Source organism: Polyodon spathula, chromosome 3 (genome assembly GCF_017654505.1).
Source record: "Polyodon spathula isolate WHYD16114869_AA chromosome 3, ASM1765450v1, whole genome shotgun sequence".
In the NCBI taxonomy this organism is placed as follows: domain Eukaryota; kingdom Metazoa; phylum Chordata; class Actinopteri; order Acipenseriformes; family Polyodontidae; genus Polyodon; species Polyodon spathula.
In genome coordinates this window covers 16,687,119-16,711,199 of record NC_054536.1, presented here as the reverse complement: position 1 = coordinate 16,711,199, position 24,081 = coordinate 16,687,119, and the positions used below count along the sequence as shown (strand labels likewise).

Genomic DNA, 24,081 nt, shown 5'->3' with positions numbered 1-24,081 from the left:
TCTATGGTTAGCTATTCAGGTTCAGCATTAGGATGAAAGCCAAATGCCCAAAACTGTATTCTGTCATAATTACTCAAAGGCATTTTAGTAATGATTCCGTAAAATCCAAAACGTGTGGCTTATATCGCAGACCAACTACGTGATATAATTCCCAATATTTCCATTCCTGGGTGCTACCTCTGGGATCAGTCTCTCAAATATCCCAATACTGTTCACAAGTGATGCAAGTAGAGGTGCATTGGTGTAGCAGACACCAATGCAGATGTAGAATGAATAATAAAAAGGTAAATAATTTTATTTTAAAATAGTGAAACCTCGCTGTTACGTCAAAGGCCCACAACTCATGGCTTTAACATGGGGTAGCCTTAAAATGGAAGTTACAGGACATATCAGTTGTTGCAACAAATGAATACCACAACATTTAGATGATTTAAAAAGTCATTAGTGGATTTAGAGCTTTCAGGATTTTAGAATGGTTTGCCAAACAGACAGCAAAAAGGCATTTGGTAGTTTACAGCAGGTTGGTCTTAATAGTGTGGTAATTTGACAGAGCTGCAGATGTATTTGGACGTTACCGTGACGTCAATTGGAACATTTACAACTACAAAAAATTGGCCTTAATTGTGAGGTGGTCTTTTTACAGAGATGGCCTAAAAGCAAGACGTTATTGCAGTAGGTAATTGAGAGAACACATGCATTTACGTATTTCATTAATCAGTCACTAGGGCCTGAATAAAGTCAATTAGAATTAAAACAAGAACCATGACTACCTAAAGAGCTTCTACAAAACAGCAATGTGCCACTCTGGCAGTAGAACGTACTGTTTTTGTGCTGTTGTCCTTTCGAGCACACTATCAAAAACATCAATTCACAGAAACAGGGCATATTCAATAAAGCACTTCTTTGTTGAGTGCTTCAGAGAGCTCATTATGAAAGCGGTCACTGATTTCAGTGCCAGCCAAGATGGTGTCATTGACATCAATGACTTTGAGGACAGCTTTCGAAAGGCAGCTGGCATCAGAGAAAGTGTGCTTCCAGCAGCGATACTGTCTTTGTGATGACACTTGACTGGCGTGTTGAATTCCGCTTCTTGTGGTGGCACTGCTTTTATTGACTCTGCTTTGAGTAATGGCTCTCATATAAAAACATTAAATAAATTGGGGGGATTATATATCGGATATGCAGTAATCTCCTCTTATGCAATCGATCTGTCTTCACAGACATTAGCAGAAAATATTATTGTAAGGAATATGTCGAAGGCAGCCTAGTGTCAGATGCCACATTGTCTCTGGTGAATGGCCTGCCTTGACCTGCAGAAGGGCCTGTACAGGTCAAACTTCTCAGCTAGCCTGTCATTTGATACTGAGCAACAAGAGCAGAAGCAAGTGTAGTGCAGAGATTATTTCTCATGACCCTTTGCTTATTTTTATTCAGATTTTGATAACATGTTCTAAAAACACATAGTTGGGTATAGGAACTTGATTTATAAGGTAACGGCTACAAAATCTGTAATGCACAATTCTAGTTGGTTTTTGCAGCCATTCCATTCTGCCAAACTGCCAATTTCTACATGGCACACATGGATAATAATATATATTTTTTTATCGGTTTGCCCTGACGTGTGGGTGTGTCTTGAAAGAACTCTGGTCAGTACCCTTTCTCTTCTACATAAGTAGGTTATCTTTAAAACACCCTTTTTATATCAATGTCAGTTTGCTCCTATTTGACATCACCTGCCTCCATCCACTTGATTTGCTATTCAATGACAGAACTGAGAAATGTTTCTGCTCTGCTTCAGTAACTAACATGAGATTAAGACCAGTCACAAAGCAGCAAGCACTTGTTCCATCTCTGCCTGAGTGATGAGACGCTGTTTGATTATTTAGCTCCAGGTAGATAAGGCGTGTTCTGGTTTCCCTCTAATCAGAGTTTGAAACTTTTGTTTTTAGGATACAAGAGCTCAGTGTCTCATTGCAGAACTGCTTTAATTCAAACCAACCTCACTTTCCCAAAAGTCCAAACAGAAGCTTTCTTATTGTGTTAGCAACACATCCTTGTGTAACCATGACAAGATATAGCTCTTCCAAAACATATAAAGAAACTTACATGTGAGGGTGTGGTGACATTGATTTCTGGGACAAAGTTGTCCTCAAACAAGTTGAGGATTTGTTCCTGATGCAGTTCTTTCGTAGGGGTGAGTTTTGGAGGGGGTGGGACAGGAGGACCCTTTCTTAGCTGGAAACCAAAAACATTACATAACAATGAATAAACCAGTTTATTGAGAAACTAAAGTAGATTTCTTGGATGAAAAACTGTGTAAAACAGAATTATGTGATTTCATACACAGGAAATAAATACAATAACCCGCCAAAATATGTTTAGTATCCATTGTTTGAAAACATTTTATTCTGACAGAATGGGAAAAGTGTGGAATGTTAAACTTGCGGTCCTGTAAACAGATAACATACTCTATGAACAGATAAACAACGTTATAGAATGGATTATACAGCTGTACTGAAAGCTATATTCTTTTCTAACTTTAAAAGATGATTTCTGCTCAAACAGCTCACATAATGGCAATGTGACACACTTCATCTATATACTGTGTTAGCTGTCAATTTATATCACAATGCAGTCTGTTGCACTTAAAACAAGACACCTCCAGTAATTAAGTTTCTTCCTTTGATTTCTTTAAGCTTTTATACAAGCTGGTTCTCTCAATGACAAGGAGTGCAGAAGCAAGCCAAAGGAAATCAAAGTCAATTTCTTATAAAAGGATGAAAGAATAGCCTTTCTAATGAGTGCCCTCCTCAACCTCGACTCTCGCATTGGACTGGATCTTAGAAGTTGTTGGCTTACGCTGAATTTCCACTACCAGTCTCTCCAAGGAGCTTAAAAGAAACACTCTTCAGTTCAGTAGTATGTTAGCCTCTTCTGCATAAGAAAACACTAAAGTAGGCATAACCACAAGCACTACAGCTATGGCCACAAGTTTTGCATCACCCAGAATTTTAGGAATGAAACAAAACAAAAAAAAAACAACTATAAAACATAATTTAGATTGTATATTTAACATGATGTGATCAAAGAAACTACCAACTGATATTGCAAAATTAGTTAATTTTATAGGGTGAAGTGATAGGGTGAAAATCTTTGGCTATAGCTGTACAGTAGCTCCTTGCATTTGATTATAGTGCAGTGTAACGTTCTTTGAAACTATATAGATCAATAGGTATAGCCTGTGATATTATAGAATATTAGCAGGAATGGAATTTTACAGGATAGTTCAGCAGAAAGGCATGTTACATTCAGTTTTATATTCATTGTGGTGTGCATGAAAGACGTTTTAAAGACCTTTCTATTTATCCACAGACCAATAGTGTGAGTTTAAGCTCCAAGACGGTCCCATTGTTGACTTCCCTTATACAAACGTGACCAACTGTCTCAACTGTACACATTTTTACATCAAACAAACAAACTGTATAAGCTTTGTAACCTGAAGCATACAAACATTACAAGCACCAATGACAAAATACTACCTAACAAATTTGTAAACAATTGATAACTACAGAAATCTTGTCGGAATATAACAGATTCTATCTTATCTTTATTCCCTTTGACTACAGTCTCCTGGACTTCACCAAACTCATATCCCATTTGCACAAGCCAAGTCTGAGTATAAGGCTAGGATATAAACCTGGTACAATGTCAGGTCTGTTACCTGCGTTGGAGACTTTGGACGAGCTGGTGCTGGTGAGGTGGGTGCCAGCATGTGATTGGGGCTGGCTTCAGGACTGCCAGGTGGTGAAGGTTCATCTGGGGGTGAGGGTGTCTTGGCAAGCCGCAGTGGACCACTATCACTGAGAAAAGCATGACATTTACAATTTAATTACTGCTTATGGAAACAGCCCATGAGCTGCTTCACAGGAACCATCAACATATCCCATTCTTCTGCTTGACATAAATGCTGCTGGATAAAAAGAAAGAACTCGAGCATAGTCTACTGCTAAGTACCTTGTTTTAAAAAGGGAGAGCAGTAGGTTTCTCTGTGTTTTTTTTCTACGTCCATTTTTGAAACAGCCTCGCAGTTCCGGACAGCATTTATTACCAGACTTCTTTGAGCATGAGAGGAGACTTTGGAAGCTAAAGCATATACTGTACCGCACGGTGTCTTTTTAAAAATGTATTTACAAATTCATTTTGAATAAAAAAAGAGAGGCAACCAAATATAGGCCAGCTCAACTATAAGACAGGCTGAAGAATAAAGTGGCCATTCATTCAAGCTAATAGTTTTAACACACCTCTTACACCACTGCTATTAAGTGTAGGGTATTGTATTCAAACCTGTGTCTTTTTCAACCAGAGAAAAGATGAACTTCTTAAGAAGAGTGTGCAACTGTAATTTTGGTGTGTATGGTGCTTTTTTGTTGTAAAATAGATTGTGTTCAGTTTGTGAGAGAGAACTGTGAAGCTCTCATAACACAACGTCACATTATATTAACTGATTAAAAAAATCACATAAACAGATGGTGTACCCAGGAACTACTACTGTATATGTGTGTGTGTGTGTGTGTGTGTGTGTGTGTGTGTGTGTGTGTGTGTGTGTGTGTGTGTGTGTATGTCTATATATATATATATATATATATATATATATAAAATATCTATATATATATATTATATTAATTGATATATTAAGGATAATGTTCTATTGTGGAGTTGGTTCTTTGCACAAGATAAGATTTACTGAAATTATGACAAAACTATAATGGTGATTGGTTGATTCGTCATATGTGATCTATAAAAGTACATGCGAAATCTCTATATAAAAATCACAACACTTTGGAAATACTACTTTTTCTGTGGTTGAAAATAAAATCTTATGATCGCGACATAACAAAGATTTCCTTCCCCTTAAATGGTTTTACTAAAACATTTTTTTTAAAAAAGTGCTAATGGTATTTTTGAGTAAAGAACTTTGAGAGCTTTGAGATCCAAACGTTCCAGATACAGTTTTCAGAAGATTTCAAGAAGGTTTTACCTGCAACTAGTCCAAGAACGCCAAACTGTATAATGAACATGAACACAAACTCAGACTCACTTTCTATTGTTATACTGTGTTAAATAAATAAACACATAAACTGCTAGTTTTTAAAACCCGTAAGCCCAATAGGTCGATATTGTTATTTCCTCTGGGTAGACTCACCCTGCCCAATACAAAGGTTAAATAACCCAATTGATGACTAACTAAGGAGTTAAAGCTTTGTAAATATAGCCCCATAGGTCAACTTTCCTTCAACCTTACACTCAATCAAGAGTTTAAGTTCTATAATCTAGTGTACATATGTGTTTCCTAAGTACTACCTTGTACAACACATTAGGCTAGTTTGTACTGTTTCTAGGTTATCTACTTATGGTAGAACACACAGATTGCATGATTGAGAGCTTTGTCCCCAAATCATGGATCTGTTACAATACCAGTCCATCTACTTACCACAATTTTCTGTCAAAATTGCAAGAAAAACAGCATGAATCATTATGAGTAAGCAATTTCAACATTTAATCTTGTAGGTCATTTTTATATTTGTTAAAAGTTTAGTTTAGGGCATTTCAAGTTCATTGGAAAGTGTAAAAATAATGAGTTGCATTCTAGTAATATACAATTTATAGGGGCACAACAGGGCATGTCTTTGTTTGTACAGTGCTTTTAGGAGGGAGATTACTAACGCTGGTACCACCACTAAAACACACTTTGATACTATCACGATGCATTGCATTAAAACATCAATCAATCAATCAGATTTAATAAATAAATAAATGTAGCCACAGTCTGAACCACAAACTGTGGCACCAAAACAGAATAAAACTTGGTATTTCAGTAGTTGAACGTAACAAAAACAAAACATACGCTAGTGTATTTATTCTATGATAGGGTTATGGGATGTCCAGCCTCTGTGTCTGAGGGAATAGTGTTACGATTATACGTGAACTGACAGACTGAAAGCTGAGACCTATGTGCATGCTCTTGGTGTCAATATAACCCACACACAGGCACTTTCATTCTATAACTCTATTATATACTGCTGTACTGCAGTAGAAGTATTTCTACTCTACAGTCCATCACATTGTATATTGAGGTTTGTTCATGTTTAGAAAGGAGTTTCGTCAGGCGAATGTGGTAAGTGACCAGTTTTAGTGTCACAGTTTTAAACTGGCTGTTGAAGAGGTGCGTGACGTATGATTTTTTTTTTCAAACTAGCAGTTGTCGGCCTTTGCGATACTGAGTAGAAAGGTTGTGTGTAATATATATTTTTACTTACATTTATGACATTACTATTCAGTTTGTTAGGAAATGTTGCTCACATTACTGAGTTCTCTAGAAGACGACTTTAGCCGGGCTGTCTATGACTTTTAAAAGAAAGTAAATATTAAAGGGGACTAGACAAGTTAACATGCATTTTACTAGGTGATAATAACATCCCTCATATGAAACAAAATGATTTTCTGTGTCTATCTGTGTATTTATTTGGTGTATGTTTTACATAATATGCGTGCATCCACTGTTAGTATGTATATAAGTAATTAGGTGTGTGTGTGTGTATGTGTGTGTGTGTGTGTGTGTGTGTTCAGGCTTGCACAGAGTAGTACCTTGGTGCTCCTTGGATAGTAAAGGCCTTGTCAGCATGTTGCTCCCCCAGCTTGGTCATCACCTCATACAGTTTGTGACACAGCTGAAATAAGCAAAGACACAAAATGAAGAGTACTGTTAATGATATGCAGAAAACAAACTGACAGTGTGCACCATCTATCCACCTATCTATCTTTAGAAGGACCAATGCAATGCTCAAGGAGACAAATGCTAGATATGATTCATGGACAGGGAGGTGGGGGGGGGGGGGGGGGGTAAGTTGGCCATTTCATCAGAAGAACTCTACTCTTCAGGCTACTCAGCTGGCACCACCTGTAAGAGAAGGCCTACTTCCTCATGCAGACTGAACTGCAATGTTCCTGTGAGTGAGCACCAATCATGCATCAATGTCCCTGCAGGAGAGACACACACTTATCTTCCCTTTCAATCACTGATGTTTTCTGCTTGTAGTTCTTGAAAGGTTTGGCCCTTAGGAAACAACTGATATTCTTCAATGCCCCTAGTGAGGGAATTGCCTGTCTGGGACAAGCTTTCAGACAGTCGTGTTAACCTTGTGCTATTAAGGTAAGGCTACAGAAAGTGTACTGTATTAGGGATTTTTCACTTTTATCAGGTATTCAGCCTCACACTCTCCTTCTTTTGAAGCAAAGTCACTTCAAGAATGGATAGTAAATATTTAATTGTTTGCTCATAGGAGATATGCTTACAAAATCCTGCCAAGAGCATACAACCGTCCAGTCACCATAGCAACAGCTCAATAGCCAGCTGCCTGCATTGTTAGAGCACTGTGTGGCTTCCTTTATTAATTATAAAACAGAGATTCCTGCACTGTCAGCACCAACACTGCATTTAGTAGAAGCTTTCAAAGATAAAGAATACAAAGTTAGCAATCTATGGCTAAATTTAAAATGAATATAGAGGCTGCACACTACGATTGTTATGTCATTATTTGCATTTATAATTAAACTTGCATTGCATTAAAAGGGGTGTTAATAATGTCTTTGTAAGATTTTAGAACAATCTTACAGATATGTTCCAATTTTACTGGCCTAATTGTGGCCTTCCATAAATGTAACTGTAGAATTCTACTAGTAATGTCTGGTTTTGTTTTTCTTTCACATCACCAAACATGGTTACGTTTAATTATTTGATGAATGTTTCTATTAAGATTCCTTCATAGTACAAAAGGGAAACCTCAATGTTTTGTACTAAAGTGCCAACATGCTACCGCTAGTACTAACTAAATTAAGTTAGTATGTGTTTTGTTTTTTTAGTTAGTCAGCAATGCTTATCAGAATCGCTACACTGTTACAGTTAAGATGCACGATTCGTAACTTCAAATCAATACATTTTCTAAGATAGGCTATTACTACTACAATTATTACAAGAGAAGTATTTTGTATTAAAATATTTTTCAACTCCAAGATTCGATACTACAGTGCTCCCCCTTTATAAGGCGGCCTGTTATAACAGGTTATAAGGAGGTACGGTCATGGCTCCCATTCGCCCCATAATGCCATTAGAGTAACACTAGCATTCTCGTTATAAGGTGCAACACAAATAGCACCGTCTCTTAACTGTGGCTCTGATTAAAACGTTGTAAAGGGGGAACACTGTATTCTGTTTCTGAGACTTTTGACAGTTGTGGGGAAGCACTGATGTAGCACTGACCCTGTCCCTGGCATTTAAATTTTTTTTTTTTTTAATACAGGGTTTCATTTATTTGTTTTAATGTGGGTGATATGTATTTCTTAACTCAACACTAGGCAACAAAATTACAGGAAATAAGGAAGTGTATTTCTGTCTCAGTAAGATGGCATTTCTTCAATTTGTGCCTTGAATGTGATGTACTTTGACCCATGGAATGATTGTAATCACACCAAACTGGCACTAGCATGCTCCCTCCAGGTGTTCCACGCTTGGAAAACACATTTCCAAAATCTAGAAAATTATAGCCCCACAATGACAGTACGATGACATCAACATTCTAGAAAAAGAATGTTCCAATCTGGTGCCAGAAGTCGTTGTAAACATAAAAATGGGTGTAGTTTTATTATAATATTTAAAATAATGTTGTATTGTAGGCCTCAGGGAGACAGGGGGCATTAATACAAGATGCTCATTCAACATTAAAAAACAGACCATCTCGAAATTCATAAATTCTCATAAATGTAACACAACACACATGCAGATCGACATAAAGCTAACATTTGGTTAAATTAATATAACATTTTGTTGACAAAAACACTACAAACTGCACTGTAGATATACAAATACAATCTTTAAAATTGCAATAATCTTTGGACCATATACAGCTGCCTGCCTCTGGGAACAAGAGATATATTTATTTTCTGTAGTTATCTTTAGGCATGGCGTCTTTTTGAAAGTGAGTGTACTTAGAGCTAGACTACAGTGCAATTTAAGGTAAACAAACAGTTGGTTAAATTCCACAGAAAACAGCACTTTAATCCAATGCATATCCTCTTTTGTACCAGCAGCATCTGTGCTTGCTTCCACTGTGAAATATTGCTTGACGAGAAGGAGTGATTGATTGCTTGAAGTAAAATCCCTCCAAGCACTTGCCAAACTAATTTGATTATATTTTTGTATAAGATGGTATCTGTGATTTACATATACATATTCTTAAGAAATATCCATAATATATGTTTAGAATATATTAATACATGCTTAAAAACCCATATTTTAGTTATATTTCGGGCATTCTATTTTAAATGATGGATTTCAAAATAATGTGAGGGAGATGTGGAACACACTGCAAAGTGCACTTCAGTTTACGCTAAAGGCATGCATGCAACCAGAACAGTGTCAATTCAAAGATACACTTGAATTACCTGCAATGGTCGATTCCGCAGCTCAGTTTATAAATATGAAAATTTCCACTCAAAAACAATTCATTCAAAAGGCTGATAACTCTGTAGGTATCAACTGAAATATATCTTTTTAGCAACAAAGCTTCTTACATTCGACATCCTTGTTAATTAAGCAAATCCTTAACCGTTTAAGTACCAAATACATTTGTCTTTGAAAAAAAAAATCTGAACACAAGCTGTATTTATGTAATTCGATACATTCTAAATAAATATTTCTTCACAGAAAAAAAATTAAATGCTTTGTTTTGGCTACAAACTGCTGCGTCCTATTTTGAGGACTGTCAAGTTATACGTGCCCGTAATCAGACCAGTGGCTATGCAGCTCAACACATAAAACATTGAACTTTATCATCACTGTGGGTCAGAATGCACTGGCTTCGGTTTCTTATTTTATATTGAGGCGTCATAAAAGCATCTGAAGGGCTATATTTGCAGAATCAATAGTTACATTTAGACTTAACTTTTGCAGCTAACAAAATTAGAGTAAGTTATCATAACAATATAGTTTAAAAGAGATATTAAAATAACTGGCAGAGGCCAGTTAAAAAGGCTCCAAAAATTGCAATGGCACTTAATGGGTTAAACATATTTATACCACAGTATTGTGTATACCACGCTCTAAATAACATGTACAGTAACTATCTTTCATACTTACAACTGAAATTTCTTTATGAAACTTTGACTCCAGGTTTGTTACATTCTTGAACGTGTTCACGTAGAAACCAACTCGACTAAATTAGTAAAGAACAAACAAACAGAAGATCAGTAGTTGTTTAATTAAAACAAACATTCATTTTTTAGCACATTTGCATATAATAAAATTGTATTGCTTCAGGCATTACAGTATGTCAGTTTTAAGAATGTATCATTTAAGGCAGAGAATAATTTCATTAGTAGCATATATCCCTGCATCCCTTGCCACAGATATATTAATCAGCTCCCTCAGTATGCTGAAAAATATATCAACTATATCCACCAACCCATACAGTATGGGGATGGACAGAGAAGTTCCTCCACGTAACCACAGAGTCTGATATTCAATTCAACAGCTGTATTTTTATAGTCAATTAACTGTAGAAAATGCAGCGCAAAGACAAATGCATTGCCCTCAAATCAATCTGAGCACACTAATGCTCTATTGTGATGGCCCCAAACTCTATGAGCTGTACTCCCAACTCTTCCAGTCAGAGAAACCCATCTGAGATTAAACATTGCTGGGCTAGACAAAGACATAACCAAACTACTCTTCCATGAACAGCATGTTATACTGTTTTACAGGCACACATTAATAAAGCCAGTAAGTGGGGTAAAAGGAGCCTACACACTATAATCACATGTTGCTATGACTAGGACAACACAACTCAATATCATCCTCTATAGGGCAAAGGCTATTAAAACATAGATAGCATCCCCATGGCAGAGACTCAGCCCACAGCACAGATGAAAAGTAAATGGATAAAAATGATCAGAATTAAAAAAAAAAAAACTATACAAATAGCAAATCTTGATTTACAGGGAAGGGAAGACAACAAAAAAAAGTCTATCAATTTAAAAATGTTCATGAAAATACTTCAGAATACAATACTAAACAGAACTCAAAGATACATATAGATATGAAGGTGATATAACCAAAAGATTAAAGCGTGCATCAAAAAATTCACCAATAAGTTAAAGCACAGAAAAGTACAGCAGTTATGTAGCACGCACTCCCTGAAACACAGCATGTCAAAAACATTGTACAGTATATTGGTAACTACTGTATATCTGGTGGTACCGTACCGATAATGGATATATAATAAACTTACTTGCTGCATGAAAATTTAAATACAAAAAGCAACGTACAATGAAAAAAAAAAAAATCACCTTAAATATCTTATAACCAATGTCCTTTTTCAGGTTCATCAGATATGTATGTATCAGCAGTTCCCAATATACAGCCTTGTTACTAATGTTTATAGAACTTAGGCAGCCACGACGCTGGGCATCCCTACAACATATGCTGTATTACTCACAGGGGAGGAGAACAGTGAAGACTCTCACCTGTCCCACAAAGACGGGAGCTCTTCTTGCAAGTCTACATTTAGTTCTTCAAATACTTTCTGTGCTTTGTTGAATTCTTCTTCTGCCTGCGGATATCAAACATGTATGAGACCTCCAATATAAGAAAAGAAGGTCCTAACATTTAGAGCACCTTTTTATATTGCAAATCAAATCTAGGATGACAGAAATTAAAAAACTGTGTACAGAACAGAGTGCAGCCTCCTTGGCTGTTGAGCAAAAGCACTATCATAGTTCATTTACTGTTCTGAAGAGTCCTTGTATAGAGAAAGACACATTTGCAGCCTCCAATGCAGTTTATACTGGTGATTATTGTTGACCTTGTTAGCTTATTAGTAACACATAAAAATAATGGTCGCAAATTCATAATGAATTCCGGCAGAATAGCACAGGAATAACATCTGACTATCTTGTGCACTTCCTCTGAGTTCTGAAGTCATTCATTCTAAATTCAGCCCTGTCAATTCATCATGATCTGAAAACATTTAGGGTCCCCTTTCCCCTCCATCCTTTCCTAACGAATTCTCTGTTTATTCTTCACTAATTCATATCCTCTTACTCACTCACCAGGGGATTGTGAGAAGTGTTAACTCATGCATGAATACATGCCTTACATATGAAAACAACACAATGTGTTACAAAGGAACATGGAATGAATAAAGGTAATTAAATCCACATTAATTAACGGCTGAATTAAAAATGAATTATTTCAGAACTCAGAGGAAGTGCACAAGATTGTCAGGTGTTATTACTGTGGTGTTCAGTCAGAATTGATTATGGATTTGTGGCCATTATTTAAAAGTGTTTCTGCTTTATGTAAAATATTACTGGTCCCTCCTTTTATCGTGAAGAGAATCTTTGGTTTTTCACTTGATTGCTTTTTAAATTGATTCAGAAATACAAATATTGAAAATGGCAATAACAAAAAAAAAAAAAACTACCTTAGTGATCTTGCCATCGTCTTTTCTTTTGGAGTTCTGTAGGGACTCTAAGTGATGTCTGGCACTGTCATAGTCCACCAGCTTTCTGCTACGCTTTGCAATGCGAGACTGTTAAAGAGAATTTCAACCCATAAATAACAAGCAACATCAGCCTGCAGTCTGTGCTGGCAAAACTTGTAATGCAATTACAGTATTCTTGGTAATGTAATTAGAGAACAACCGAATATGTACACTAACACATATGCATGGTTTCACAGACCCAGATTAGAACTAATCTTGGATGACCTAATGTTAATTTATGGTTGTCAGGACTGTCCAGTCCCTGACCACCTTCTGGTGCCTCCTCAAGACACACTTCTTCAGACAACTTCTGTCCCTTCTGGACAATATAGCACTCTGCCTTTAAAGCACTTTAACTTGCACTTATCTGCTCCTTATTTTGCTGTCTATAATCCTGCAATTAACACAATCTGTAGTATTTTGTATTTCCCTTGCACTCATATCTGACTCTGATGTAACTATCAACACTGTTATCTGCTCTTGAACTGCCCCGATATCAAATCATACTGTGTTTTGTATTTGCTCTTATTAGGACTGAAGTCATTGTATTTTGTATCTTGCTCTTAACTGTACTGTAATTCTTGACATGTATTTTTGTGTATACAACTGTAAGTCGCCCTGGGTAAGGGCATCTGTTAAGAAATAAATAAATAAATAAATAATTTAGGTAAAGTTGCCCAGGATTAGTGCTAACAGAGGTCTGTGAAATCAGCTGTTAGATAGATAGCCTTGAGTTTTGAGTGAGAAACCACTTGTAGTCCTTAAGTTAACCGTCTGTGTTGTTTCTTATTAGTTTTGTAACATCGGCAGTTTTATTTCCTTTTCAGAAAAATAGTGCAAAATACAGTAAACAGACATGCAGACATTTAAACAGACTGCCATTGCCCAAACAGTGAGTCAGAAGTTGAACTGAACAAAATACAGTGGGTCTCACTACCTTCCTCAGCTAACTGGGCTCGACTCTTAGAACTCAGTACTCTAAACTGTCGTGAGCACAATTTTTTCAGAAAGGAAAAACGCACCCAAAAAGGTAAGAAACCAGAAATAAACAACTCAGACTTTTAAGTTAGGAGCTTGTAAACAGTCTTAGGTTGTTTCATATTCATTTTAGATTTGTAATTGGTGCTTTTTTTCCCTTTGAGAACAATACTGTGTTAATGAATTTGAGAATTCTGCCCATTATTATTCAAATTATAATAAATATGCATCACTTTAGCTAAAAATGTAATTGGTTGGTTAGCACATAACACAAGTATTAAACAAGACAGTGGAGTCTATTGAATCTAAATGTTGTGGTTTATATTTTTAAAAGATGGGAACTTTGTGAAATCCAACTAGTCTCAATTTAATCTCTGTAAGAATATTTTGTTCTGTAAAAGTAAGCAAAATTATATGGTGGCAGTGGTTAGATAAAGTGAGTTGGTGACCTGCTAAGAGTTGGGAATTAGAATAAAAATTTATTGGCCTCTTTCTTCGTAGCCAGCAAGTATATACAATCCTGCACATTGTTTACGAAAAATGGATTCATTTAGGAGTGTAGGCAGACACAACTGATTTCAGAACTTTACACAAAAGAGATCATTGACCTATGTTTTTAACCTGCTCTCCAAACCAGCACTAAGTCTCCTGAACCAGCAGGAACAGTTGAAAACCAAACCACCAGCCACGACCAGCACACACCAGTGTTTGTCATTCCTGGAATTTTCCTTTTGAACTTTTAACCAAGGAGAGGTTTAAAGCATTATAATTGAAATGTGATAAACATAAAATGCTGTACTTTAATATCAGGAAACTGTCCCAGGTAAGTGTCCAAGGTTATAAGGGCCCCATCCACCAGCCTCTGATGAAAGTCTTCCCATAGAGCATCACAGCTCTGCAAAATCAAGAAACACACATTAGCAAGGGCAGAAAACAACACAACACAATGGAAAATAACACAACATAACAGAAAACAACACAACACATTCTTTCTCTGCCTTTCATGCTGTGTTCAGTCACTGCTACTGAAACAGATGCAGGGTTTACCTAAAGCCCCCTTAGCTTCCCCAGACTGTACAGAACAGATGAGAGGAGAGTCACCTCCTCTCATCTTATTAAGTTGCCTGTCTCAGTTCAAACTTAGTATCAGAATTCACACTGTGTACATGCATTTCTGAAAGGATTTCTAATGGCATTACAACAACGTCGAAATCAAAACAAAGACCACACTGATTTACTGTGGATTACTCTGGCAAACCACACCTTGAAAAAAAATAAAAAAAAAATAAACTATAACAGCATAATGTTTAGAGCCTTGCAGTGAACAGAATTCAATTATTTTTATTAGTGACCGACTCAATATTTGAAGAGATAGATGAAGACTAGATAGGTCAATACATCACAACTTAAACAGGCATAACGGAAATATAAAATCACTAAAAAAAATCCTGCTAGGCTAACCCCAAAGTTAACATACTTACTTGAGCAACACTTCACATTTAATAAGTGGCAGTTATTGCAAAATGCAGCCCCACACAGTATGGATTTAGAAAATTCAACTTTCCATCAATGTCACTTTATATTAGGTATTTAGGTTCAGCATTGATATGTGACAGTTCTGGAATACAATGTGTTTGATGATCTGCTGCATCTAGTTTAGATATCAGAGGGACTCATAACACCACAGTAGCTAAACTGGTACTGAATTGCTGTTCCCAGCCTGTTCATATTGCAAAGGCAAGTAAAAAAAAAAAAAAGGATCACCATAATCAATGAAAGGGAAAATACAGTACAACTCTTTATAACACAATTTCTACTTTGAAGAGTAAAGTTTTTTTGCTGTCGAAAAAGACAACTCAGTTTTTGAGCTATTGTCTTTGAGATAGTTAAAATATGCAGATCAAACTTCAGGAGTAAGTAAGTAAGTGCAAAGTTGAAGGTGTGTTTTCAAAGTCATCTAGGTTGTGCTGAGGTACTGAAGAAGAATGCCCTCATCAGGTTTTATCTGAGCTGGATCTGGGGTCTAGTTCAATGTAAAACTGTAAGAGTGACACATGCCTGTACACAGACAGACAGGATGCTTCTATATAACCCAAGATACGCCCAGTAACTTGTACTAGGAAAGTCCTTGACAAGTCCACGTAAGTATATAACTCTAAATATACAGATAGAAAGGGTTTTTTCATATATCATATTCAGAATTGGTCTATACTGTAGTTTATATTTAATTTATCTTTATTAACAATGTAAAATAATTGCTGTTTTTTTCTGAGATTGATTTCCCTGGGCTTGGTTGGGTTTATCCAAGCTGTCCCAAAACACTTCAGTACCTGAACTCAATATCTTTGTCTAATTTTCACTTTAGATTAAGTCTTTTTTGGCATACTGTTTCAAAGTCATCTTTGAGGTGTGAAAAAGCTTGTGATTGCAAAAGCAAGCATGTCTAGAGCTGCCAAAAGCACAAAAGGAAGGCAAAGTCTGCCACCTCACATCCAAATCACCCATGCTGTATTGGTGGTGTTGGTGTGCATGCAAAATCTTGCATTAAAGCTCCACTCTATGCTGTATATCAGCTGAACCTTTACAGTGTGGTTCATATTAAAATAACAGATGATTGCTAGTTCAAGGAGGCTGTGTGGTCCCGTGGTTAAAGAAACGTGCTTATAACCAGGAGGTTCAAATCCCAGCTCAGCCACTGACTCACTTAGTGACCCTGAGCAAGTCACCTAACCTCCTTGCGCTCCGTCTTTCGGGTGAGACATTCTTGTGAATGACATCCTAGTCTCATATCTTGTAAAGCGCTTTGTGATGGTGGTCCATTATGAAAGGCGCATAAAAATTATTACAATTTTAATATCATACAATGTATAAATCCAGTGATATTCTATCAATAATTCCAATTTACAGATGCAAAGATTATCGGTGTAGGTTTAATCAAGGTAATTAATGACAGGAAGGTTGTAGGAAGGTTTTTATATCATTAGCCCATTTTGACAAAATCAGCTCAATATTGTAGGTATCATCTTTAGAATCTTATCAGTATATCAATAACACAATTAGAAAATAACAGAGATTTCTTTCCTCCTGTTGACTATATACTGGTTACAACAGGATGCACATGCATAAGTAAGAGAGACAGTTAGATAAAAAGAGAAGTATGGCATACACTGTCTGACCAGGCTGGGCCACCATTTGCTCTGATCACAGCTGTGATATGATGTGGCATAGACTCCACAAGGTGTTGGAAGGTGTCTTGACACCAACCAAATACCAAGTTACAATATTCAAAAAGTGTAAAATGGAATATTGCTTATATAATATGCATGCTCATTTTAGACTAATTCAATCAACACACTATGCCATCCAATTTACAGCCATGTCTCAACAGCTTGATCAATACATTAGCTGAAACTGCTGTATTAAGAGATCAAAATGCCAGTACAGCATTTAATTATGTAACACTTGGTTACATAAATGCACAGAAAACAAATCACTACAAAGGTGTCTGTCTGACTGCTAAACATTAAATCATGTAATTATTATTATTATTATTATTATTATTATTATTATTATTATTATTATTATTATTATTAAAATATCTATAAATAGTTTAAGAAAAACAATTTGTAAGCTCCCAATCTACCTGGAAGGCAATTCACCTTTTCAAATAGTTCAACCATTTTGTCACAAGGTTTTAGAAGTTACATTATTGTCAGTGTCACTGAGAAATTCATAGTAAATAAATAAATACATAACAGTGCACACTTCAAGTTGTAGGAGGGAGACGTTTCACACAGCAGGAGGGTATAATCATTAAGAACGCATCTGTCCTGATATGTATTTGCTGTTTGTGACTGGAAAGTAGTTGTTTGTTCACAGGTCACCTCGCTAATGAAGGATTAAACTAATGAAACCACTCCATAAATATCACAAAACACAAACAACAGAGTCCACAGTGAGATTGAAAATATCAAAAAGTACATTAAAGGGGAATCAGACCAAAAGTGACTGATGAAAATGCTTTTTTTTTTCTTTTTTTCTTTTTTTTTTTACATGGCTCCAAAACTGGAACACTTTCCAACAAACCATAACATACGTGACATGCTAAAAGAATTTGACGGAAATCATTTTATTTACTAACACTATCCTTTTGTTTTAGTTCCGTTTTGCCCTGCCTTGTGTGTTCTAAATATATGTTTTATTTATGTTTGGTTATTTTGTATTTGTAATGGCTGTCATGCTTGGTACAATATTTTATTCTGCATTGTTGTCCAGGACACCACAGGAAATGAAACCCTCATCTCAGTGGGCTTAATCTGCTTTTAAAATTGTTTATTTAAAAAAAAAAAAAAAGAAAAAGAAAAAAAGTTTCCTGAAAATGTATAATTAAAAAAAGTGTATTTTATTTAGGACAAGATTAACAAATCTTCAATGACAGCATGGTCATCTTAACTCACCTTCCCAATGACCATAATGTCATCTGCGCCATACCACTCGGGTTCATAGACTTCATGTAGAGACTCTGTTAACTTCATGGAGGCTTCCTGCATCGCTAGAAATCAACAAACTAAGAATTAGCCTTAAATGCTCACACCACCAGAACCCATTTCACACTCATATATGTAATGCAGTTCTCCAACAGTCAACATAATCAAAATAACATGCAATCACAACTGCCCTGAAATAAAGAGAACAAGCATTTCCTCCAGTCTTGAACTCCAAATCATGTGTTACACAGAATACGAAACAAACACCCCTACGTGTTTAAGATAACGTAGAGTATTTTACTTTGTTGTTTGTTTTAAGTTTCGTAAAATTAACTTTTAAAAAAATCGGAGTTAATTAAAGACTGGAGTAAATGAGAATATGGCTCTTGATATCCTATTGACAAGCCCCCTTAAAGTGGAAGTATGCAGCAACCATGTTTATTTTCCATACTTATGTATCAGAAAGCAGAAACCTATTCATTGTACAGTTTAACAGTCCACTATAGTAATTTTATCTATAATTACACAATCCTCCCCTCAACCCATGTGCAACTACGTAACCACTTGAGCATAAGAGCCATTCTCCTGCTACTACTTGCAGCAAGATACAGGTGTTTTCAGGCTGGGTGTAGCTGCTATTTTTAACATGGTGTGACGGAAAGATGAGTTCTGGTGATGAATCTTCCTCCCGACCTGTGAGGGCGCTAAAGAACGAGAGGAGAAGTATCTGGAAGGGCTGGCCTGACAGTTCATTTCCGGGTCAGGGAAGTGGGTCAGCCTGGAAAGAAGCACGACTCTGCTGTAAGACCGTATTGATTTGAAAGGTAAACGAGAGGCAGCTGCAAGTAATAAGGCAGCTGCAACCGTTTACCTAGATATCATGCGGGATTACATATAGGGGCCAGGGTAACGCTGATCTTTTCCTTCGTTTGGGTAACGTGAGGAGAGAAGGACTGAGAGAGGAGCTCTCAGAGTGTATTACGTGTTGTGTGTTGTCTTTGTTTGTTTATAATTGTCTTTTTCTCACCACTAGACAGTTAACGCACACCTCCAGAGCTGTCGCCACATAAAGCACTATCCGGAGCACCACTGCACAGAGCACCTGCACGTTTGAATATCACCCAGGACTGGTGACCGTGTCTTTGTTTGTGTGTGAGACTGTACTGTGTTCACCATCCCCACGCTTTACACATTGTTGTGTACGGCCGGGGATTTATTATTTGACGGTCGCCAGACCTGGAAACAGCACAAATAAACACCTGTTCACTGAATCACTGTTGTCTGTTCATCACTTCTGCATCACATCACCGCTACACCTGTTCCCCTTACCAACCACTTTGCCACACATGGTCATCACAAGTGACAGCTGTAAGCATTGGGAGGCTTTTTCCTTTTCCTTTTTTTATGTCTTGACAAACACTGATTAAGGCAACTTGCTTTTAGGTTCAACGCTTTTAATTCAGCCAGACTGAGAAGATGATTTTAGTTTCATATCGATCTCTGCAGGCTGCGTGGATAACATAATAACCTTGACCAGCTCTTATGAAGCAGTCTGGCTCGGCTTTGCAGAGGAGGTGTGCCGTTTCCTTGATTATACTGGGATTTGCAACCTTCAAATTATTGCTGAGCACAGAATCATTTGCTGAGCTTTCTCACCTTTGACAGCAGCTAAATATCCCCGTAGTTCTCTCTGGAGCCTCGTCCCCTCTGCCTGTAGAAAACAAAATGCACAAAAGTGAAGTAGCAGTTTATCTGGTCATAAACAGCACCTGCTGCATGGAATACAACCATGTAGCAACTTTCATATTAAATAAGGTTGCTTTACTGTTAAAATATCACTCTCTCATTAAAAGATAATGAAATATAAAAACATTGACCACAAAATATCTTAATACATACATTATGAAAATGAGTATCCACCAACTCCTGTAGTGTGGTCTATATACGTACTGTTTTTTCAGTAACTTACTGTAGCAAATGTTAAATGTGTTTAAATTACTTCAATAATAATTCACAACGATTCGATCACGAGTAGATCCTGAAGAATGTACAGTAATGTCTATACCCATTTTCATCAAAACATGATGAGCAGTTTTAAAGACATTGCTAAAAATATGCTTCCTCATGGGGGCTATTCAGTACCATAATGGAAGAACAAATAAACAATAGACACAAACAGAAACATTGGGATAATTATAAAACTGAAATATCCAGCTAACAGTGCACTAGTAAGGAACAGGCCTTGATACACATAACAGCACATTGTTCCCAAAATGTCTTGCATTCTGAACTTCTATTGCTGATCTGATGGGGTATTATAGCAAGTGGGTAGAATAAACTGCGCAGGGGTGCAAAATACATTTGAATCTGTAGACCGTAAATAACAACTGAACCAAATAAGCTCATCATGAGAAAAAAAAAACATGCAAAAACTTGACAGTCAGAATCATATACCCTGTTCTGTGAGCAACAGAGAGCTCTTACAATTCAGATTGAACCAGGTGTATTGAAGGCCCTTATTATATGTAAATTCAAAAGCTGCAGAGCTATGCATAAGCCTTTTTTAAAGTCAAAGGGCAAGTGCAGTAATCTGTATGAGTGTGAAGTTAATTAAGTAATGAGTAGATCTAAAGAGTTTCGGGTGATGCATATGAAATGAAATACAACTACAGTATTTCACCACAACGAGGCGTTCATTAGTCCTGGGGTGAAAATAGTTTTATACAGTAGCAAGTCTATCATTATCAACAGCTTTGATTTATATGCCAGGGCTCCCTCTGGAATTTATTGTTTAAGTTGCAGCTGGTGATCTTAAACGAATATATAAGGATATATATATATATATATATATATATATATATATATATATATATATATATCATTCATTCACTCCAAGTTCAAAAGGTAAAACGAGATAACGGAACAGAGCAGGATCAGTTTACTCATCAGATCAGCATATGACGTTCTCCCATCACCACAGAAGCTAAACCTCTGGGTATGTGAGGATCCCTCAAGTCCTTTGTGTTCATCACCTCCAACATTAAGGCACATTTTGACAGGATGAAAGGTGGGTCTTAGCCAAAGACGGTTTATGGCGCCATGACCAGGTATTGCAATGTTTGGCCTTTTAGAAGACAAGCGTAACCTGGCCAATAAGTTGCCACCAGTTCCATCAAAGCATTACACACAAATGACAATATTCCTCCATCCAGGAGAGCAACCACCAAGAAAAGGTGTTAAAACCAGGCCTCGTCCAGGACAACTGGAAGCTGCTAGTTGTAAAAGAATATTACAAGTGGGTTTAAATTAAAAAATATTTCATTATGGTGAATATCCATCTACTGCTGTTTTGTAGTTTCCACTGCAAGTTTCTGAAGATACACAAGTTTAGTATTTTAATTAGCAATGGTGTTAGGGAATTATATTACCGTAAAGTCCCTAAAAACTATGGGGCGCCATTTGTACAAAAATATTACTTTACATGTTTTTCTCTGATTTACATTTACTTATTTTGTGATTTATGTGCCATACAAATAATGTATGACTTATAAAACAGTATTACCATATTTATGACACACTTATGATAGTATCACACTTATGACGCACTTATGGTGAGGGCTGTATTTTATTCATGGCTTAGTGGCTTTTCACAGTCTAAAAATTCATATTTCAAGCTGTTTCACTATTAAACATGTATGTATTAAAGCTAAAAACAAATTGCGTTGTCATATTCAAAACTGAGCATTTATGATAGAATTATTCTTAAAATATGTAAATGCTCACATGAAAAATGGTAAATAATAAATTGTAGAATATTTCACTTTTTATTTCCACCTTTTAAAGACATTCTATTTTCACCATCAGTGATTTATCAAACAAAATAAAAACATAAGTAAATGTAAATATAACAATAAACATGTGAAATGTCCCCTTATTGTATGGGACAGAGCGATCTTTAGCATAAAAATATGCCTTCTATATGGGACAAAGGGTTGCCATGACCATGCCGCTTTATAGGCTTTCCATGGGCCTCTTACTTCTGTATTTCAGAATTAAAATACATTTAAATCTGGAATCAGCTTTGGACAGAAAACTCAAATCAAGATATTTCATTTTGTATAAATACATTGTTGGCACAATGCAATGAGTACAATCCATACCTCCTGTTTCTTGAAGTTCTGGATAAACTGCTCAAACTGCTCATCTTTTGTTTCATCAGCTTTCCCCAACTTCTGAAGCACCTAAAAGTAAGAAAGAAAGGGCATCATGAATGTGAAGAGCGAACACAGTGGTCTGCAGAACTATTCACCCTCCTGCAAAGCTTTCACGTTTAATTTGCACCTGTGTGTACTCCACAACGCTTTCAAATTAGACTTTACATGTAGAATCTACACAAACTACTCCACATTGATAAAGCTAAAAAATGCCCATAGAATATAAATAAGTAAGATTTACACAGAAAAACAGATTAATCTCATTTGCATAAGTATTTAACCCCTTTGACTGCAGCCCTAAATCAGCTCAGGTGCAAATGATATGTTTGAAAGGTCACAAAATTAGTGAAATGGTTTCAGCCTGTGTGAACTCAAAGCGGTTTAACTTGTAGATAATTTCCCTCAGGTATATCAAGACTTTCAAGCCACAACTCACATAGTGATCTAACTAAGCAACCATGAAGACCAAAAAGCTTTCAAAACAAGTCAGGGATAAAGTGGTAGAGAGGCACAGAGCAGGAGAAGGGTACAAGAAAATTTCAAAGACACTGATTACACTATGTAACACTTCTTATGATTATACTGTTTAATACTGTAAATACAGTATAATCATAAATCTCAAAAAACTACTCACTTCTCAATCTTTTGTAGTCATCTTTGTATTACTTTAGTATAAATACATGTTAATTTGGATTCATATGTTGTTTTTTTCTGACTTTATGTGAATGAAAAGACACACATTTGCCCGTTTTCTCATTGGAAATAATGATATTTCAAAATATCACTGTCCTGGTCACAAAAGCAAAGTTTGTGGGGAATAATAGCCATTTTCTATACTTTTGAGGCATAAGCAATTAGGAAATAACACTTACTACCCAGGAACCAAAATAAATAAATAATTGTTACACGGTGTTATCCCTCTCAGCACAGTGAAGTCCATCATTGAGAAGTGTAAATGCATCATACCACCAAACACTACCCAGATCAGGTCGCCCTCCCAAACTGAGCAGCCGGGCTTGCAGGAAACTGGTTCAGGATGTGATTCAGACAGATCTGCAAAGTTCTGTGTATGAGATGGGAGTCAGTGTTCACACATCAACAATAACCAGTCTCTACACAAAGCTGGCCTGTATGGACGGGTGGCAAGAAAGAAGCCATTAATCAAAAAGCCTCATCTTAAAGCACATATGGAGTTTGCGAAAAAGAATGTAGATGATACTGCAGACATGTGGGAAAAGGTTTTGTGGTCAGAAGAGACAAAAATTGAACTTTTCTGTTTAAATTCCAAGCATTACGTCTGGTGCAAGCCCAACACTGAACATCATCCAGTCAACACCATCCCAACTGTCAAGCATGGTGGTGGCAGAAACACGTTATGGGGCTGCTTCTCTTCAGCAGGACTGGAAAGTTGTCAGGATAGAGGGGAGAATGGATGGTGCAAAGTACAGGCAAATCCTTGAGGAAAAGCTGTCTGAGTCAGCCAAGACTATGAAACTGGGAAGGAAATTCACATTTCAGCAGGACAATGACCCGAAGCACAAAGCCAAAGCCACAATGGAGTGGTTGAACAAGAAGATAATTAATGTTCTTGAGTGGCCCAGTCAAAGTCCTCACTTGAATCCAATCAAAAATGTATAGCGAGACTTGAAGATTGCAGTCCATCGACAATCCACAACAAACATATCAGAACTGGAGCAATTTCACCATCCTACTGTGCAAAGCTAGTAGAGACCTATCCAAAAAGACTCATAGCAGTAATTGCTACAAAAGGTGCTTCTATGAAGTACTAACTTAAGGGGCTGAATA

General features: G+C 36.6%; 1 protein-coding gene across 6 annotated transcripts in view; it reads right to left on the bottom strand.

Annotated features, from left to right (window-relative positions):
- amph (amphiphysin) overlaps window positions 1-24,081 on the bottom strand; it is a 71,105-nt gene that overhangs the window by 29,483 nt on the left and 17,541 nt on the right. For all 6 annotated transcript variants that reach the window (XM_041244527.1, XM_041244531.1, XM_041244530.1 and 3 more), the window contains exons 2-11: window positions 22,222-22,302; window positions 19,718-19,772; window positions 18,032-18,126; window positions 14,374-14,469; window positions 12,537-12,644; window positions 11,578-11,663; window positions 10,193-10,268; window positions 6,646-6,728; window positions 3,722-3,860; window positions 2,107-2,235 (exon numbers count right to left, since the gene is read on the bottom strand). In XM_041244527.1, coding sequence (XP_041100461.1) covers window positions 2,107-2,235; window positions 3,722-3,860; window positions 6,646-6,728; window positions 10,193-10,268; window positions 11,578-11,663; window positions 12,537-12,644; window positions 14,374-14,469; window positions 18,032-18,126; window positions 19,718-19,772; window positions 22,222-22,302 — 948 coding nt within the window. The remainder of the gene's footprint in view (window positions 1-2,106; window positions 2,236-3,721; window positions 3,861-6,645; window positions 6,729-10,192; window positions 10,269-11,577; window positions 11,664-12,536; window positions 12,645-14,373; window positions 14,470-18,031; window positions 18,127-19,717; window positions 19,773-22,221; window positions 22,303-24,081) is intronic.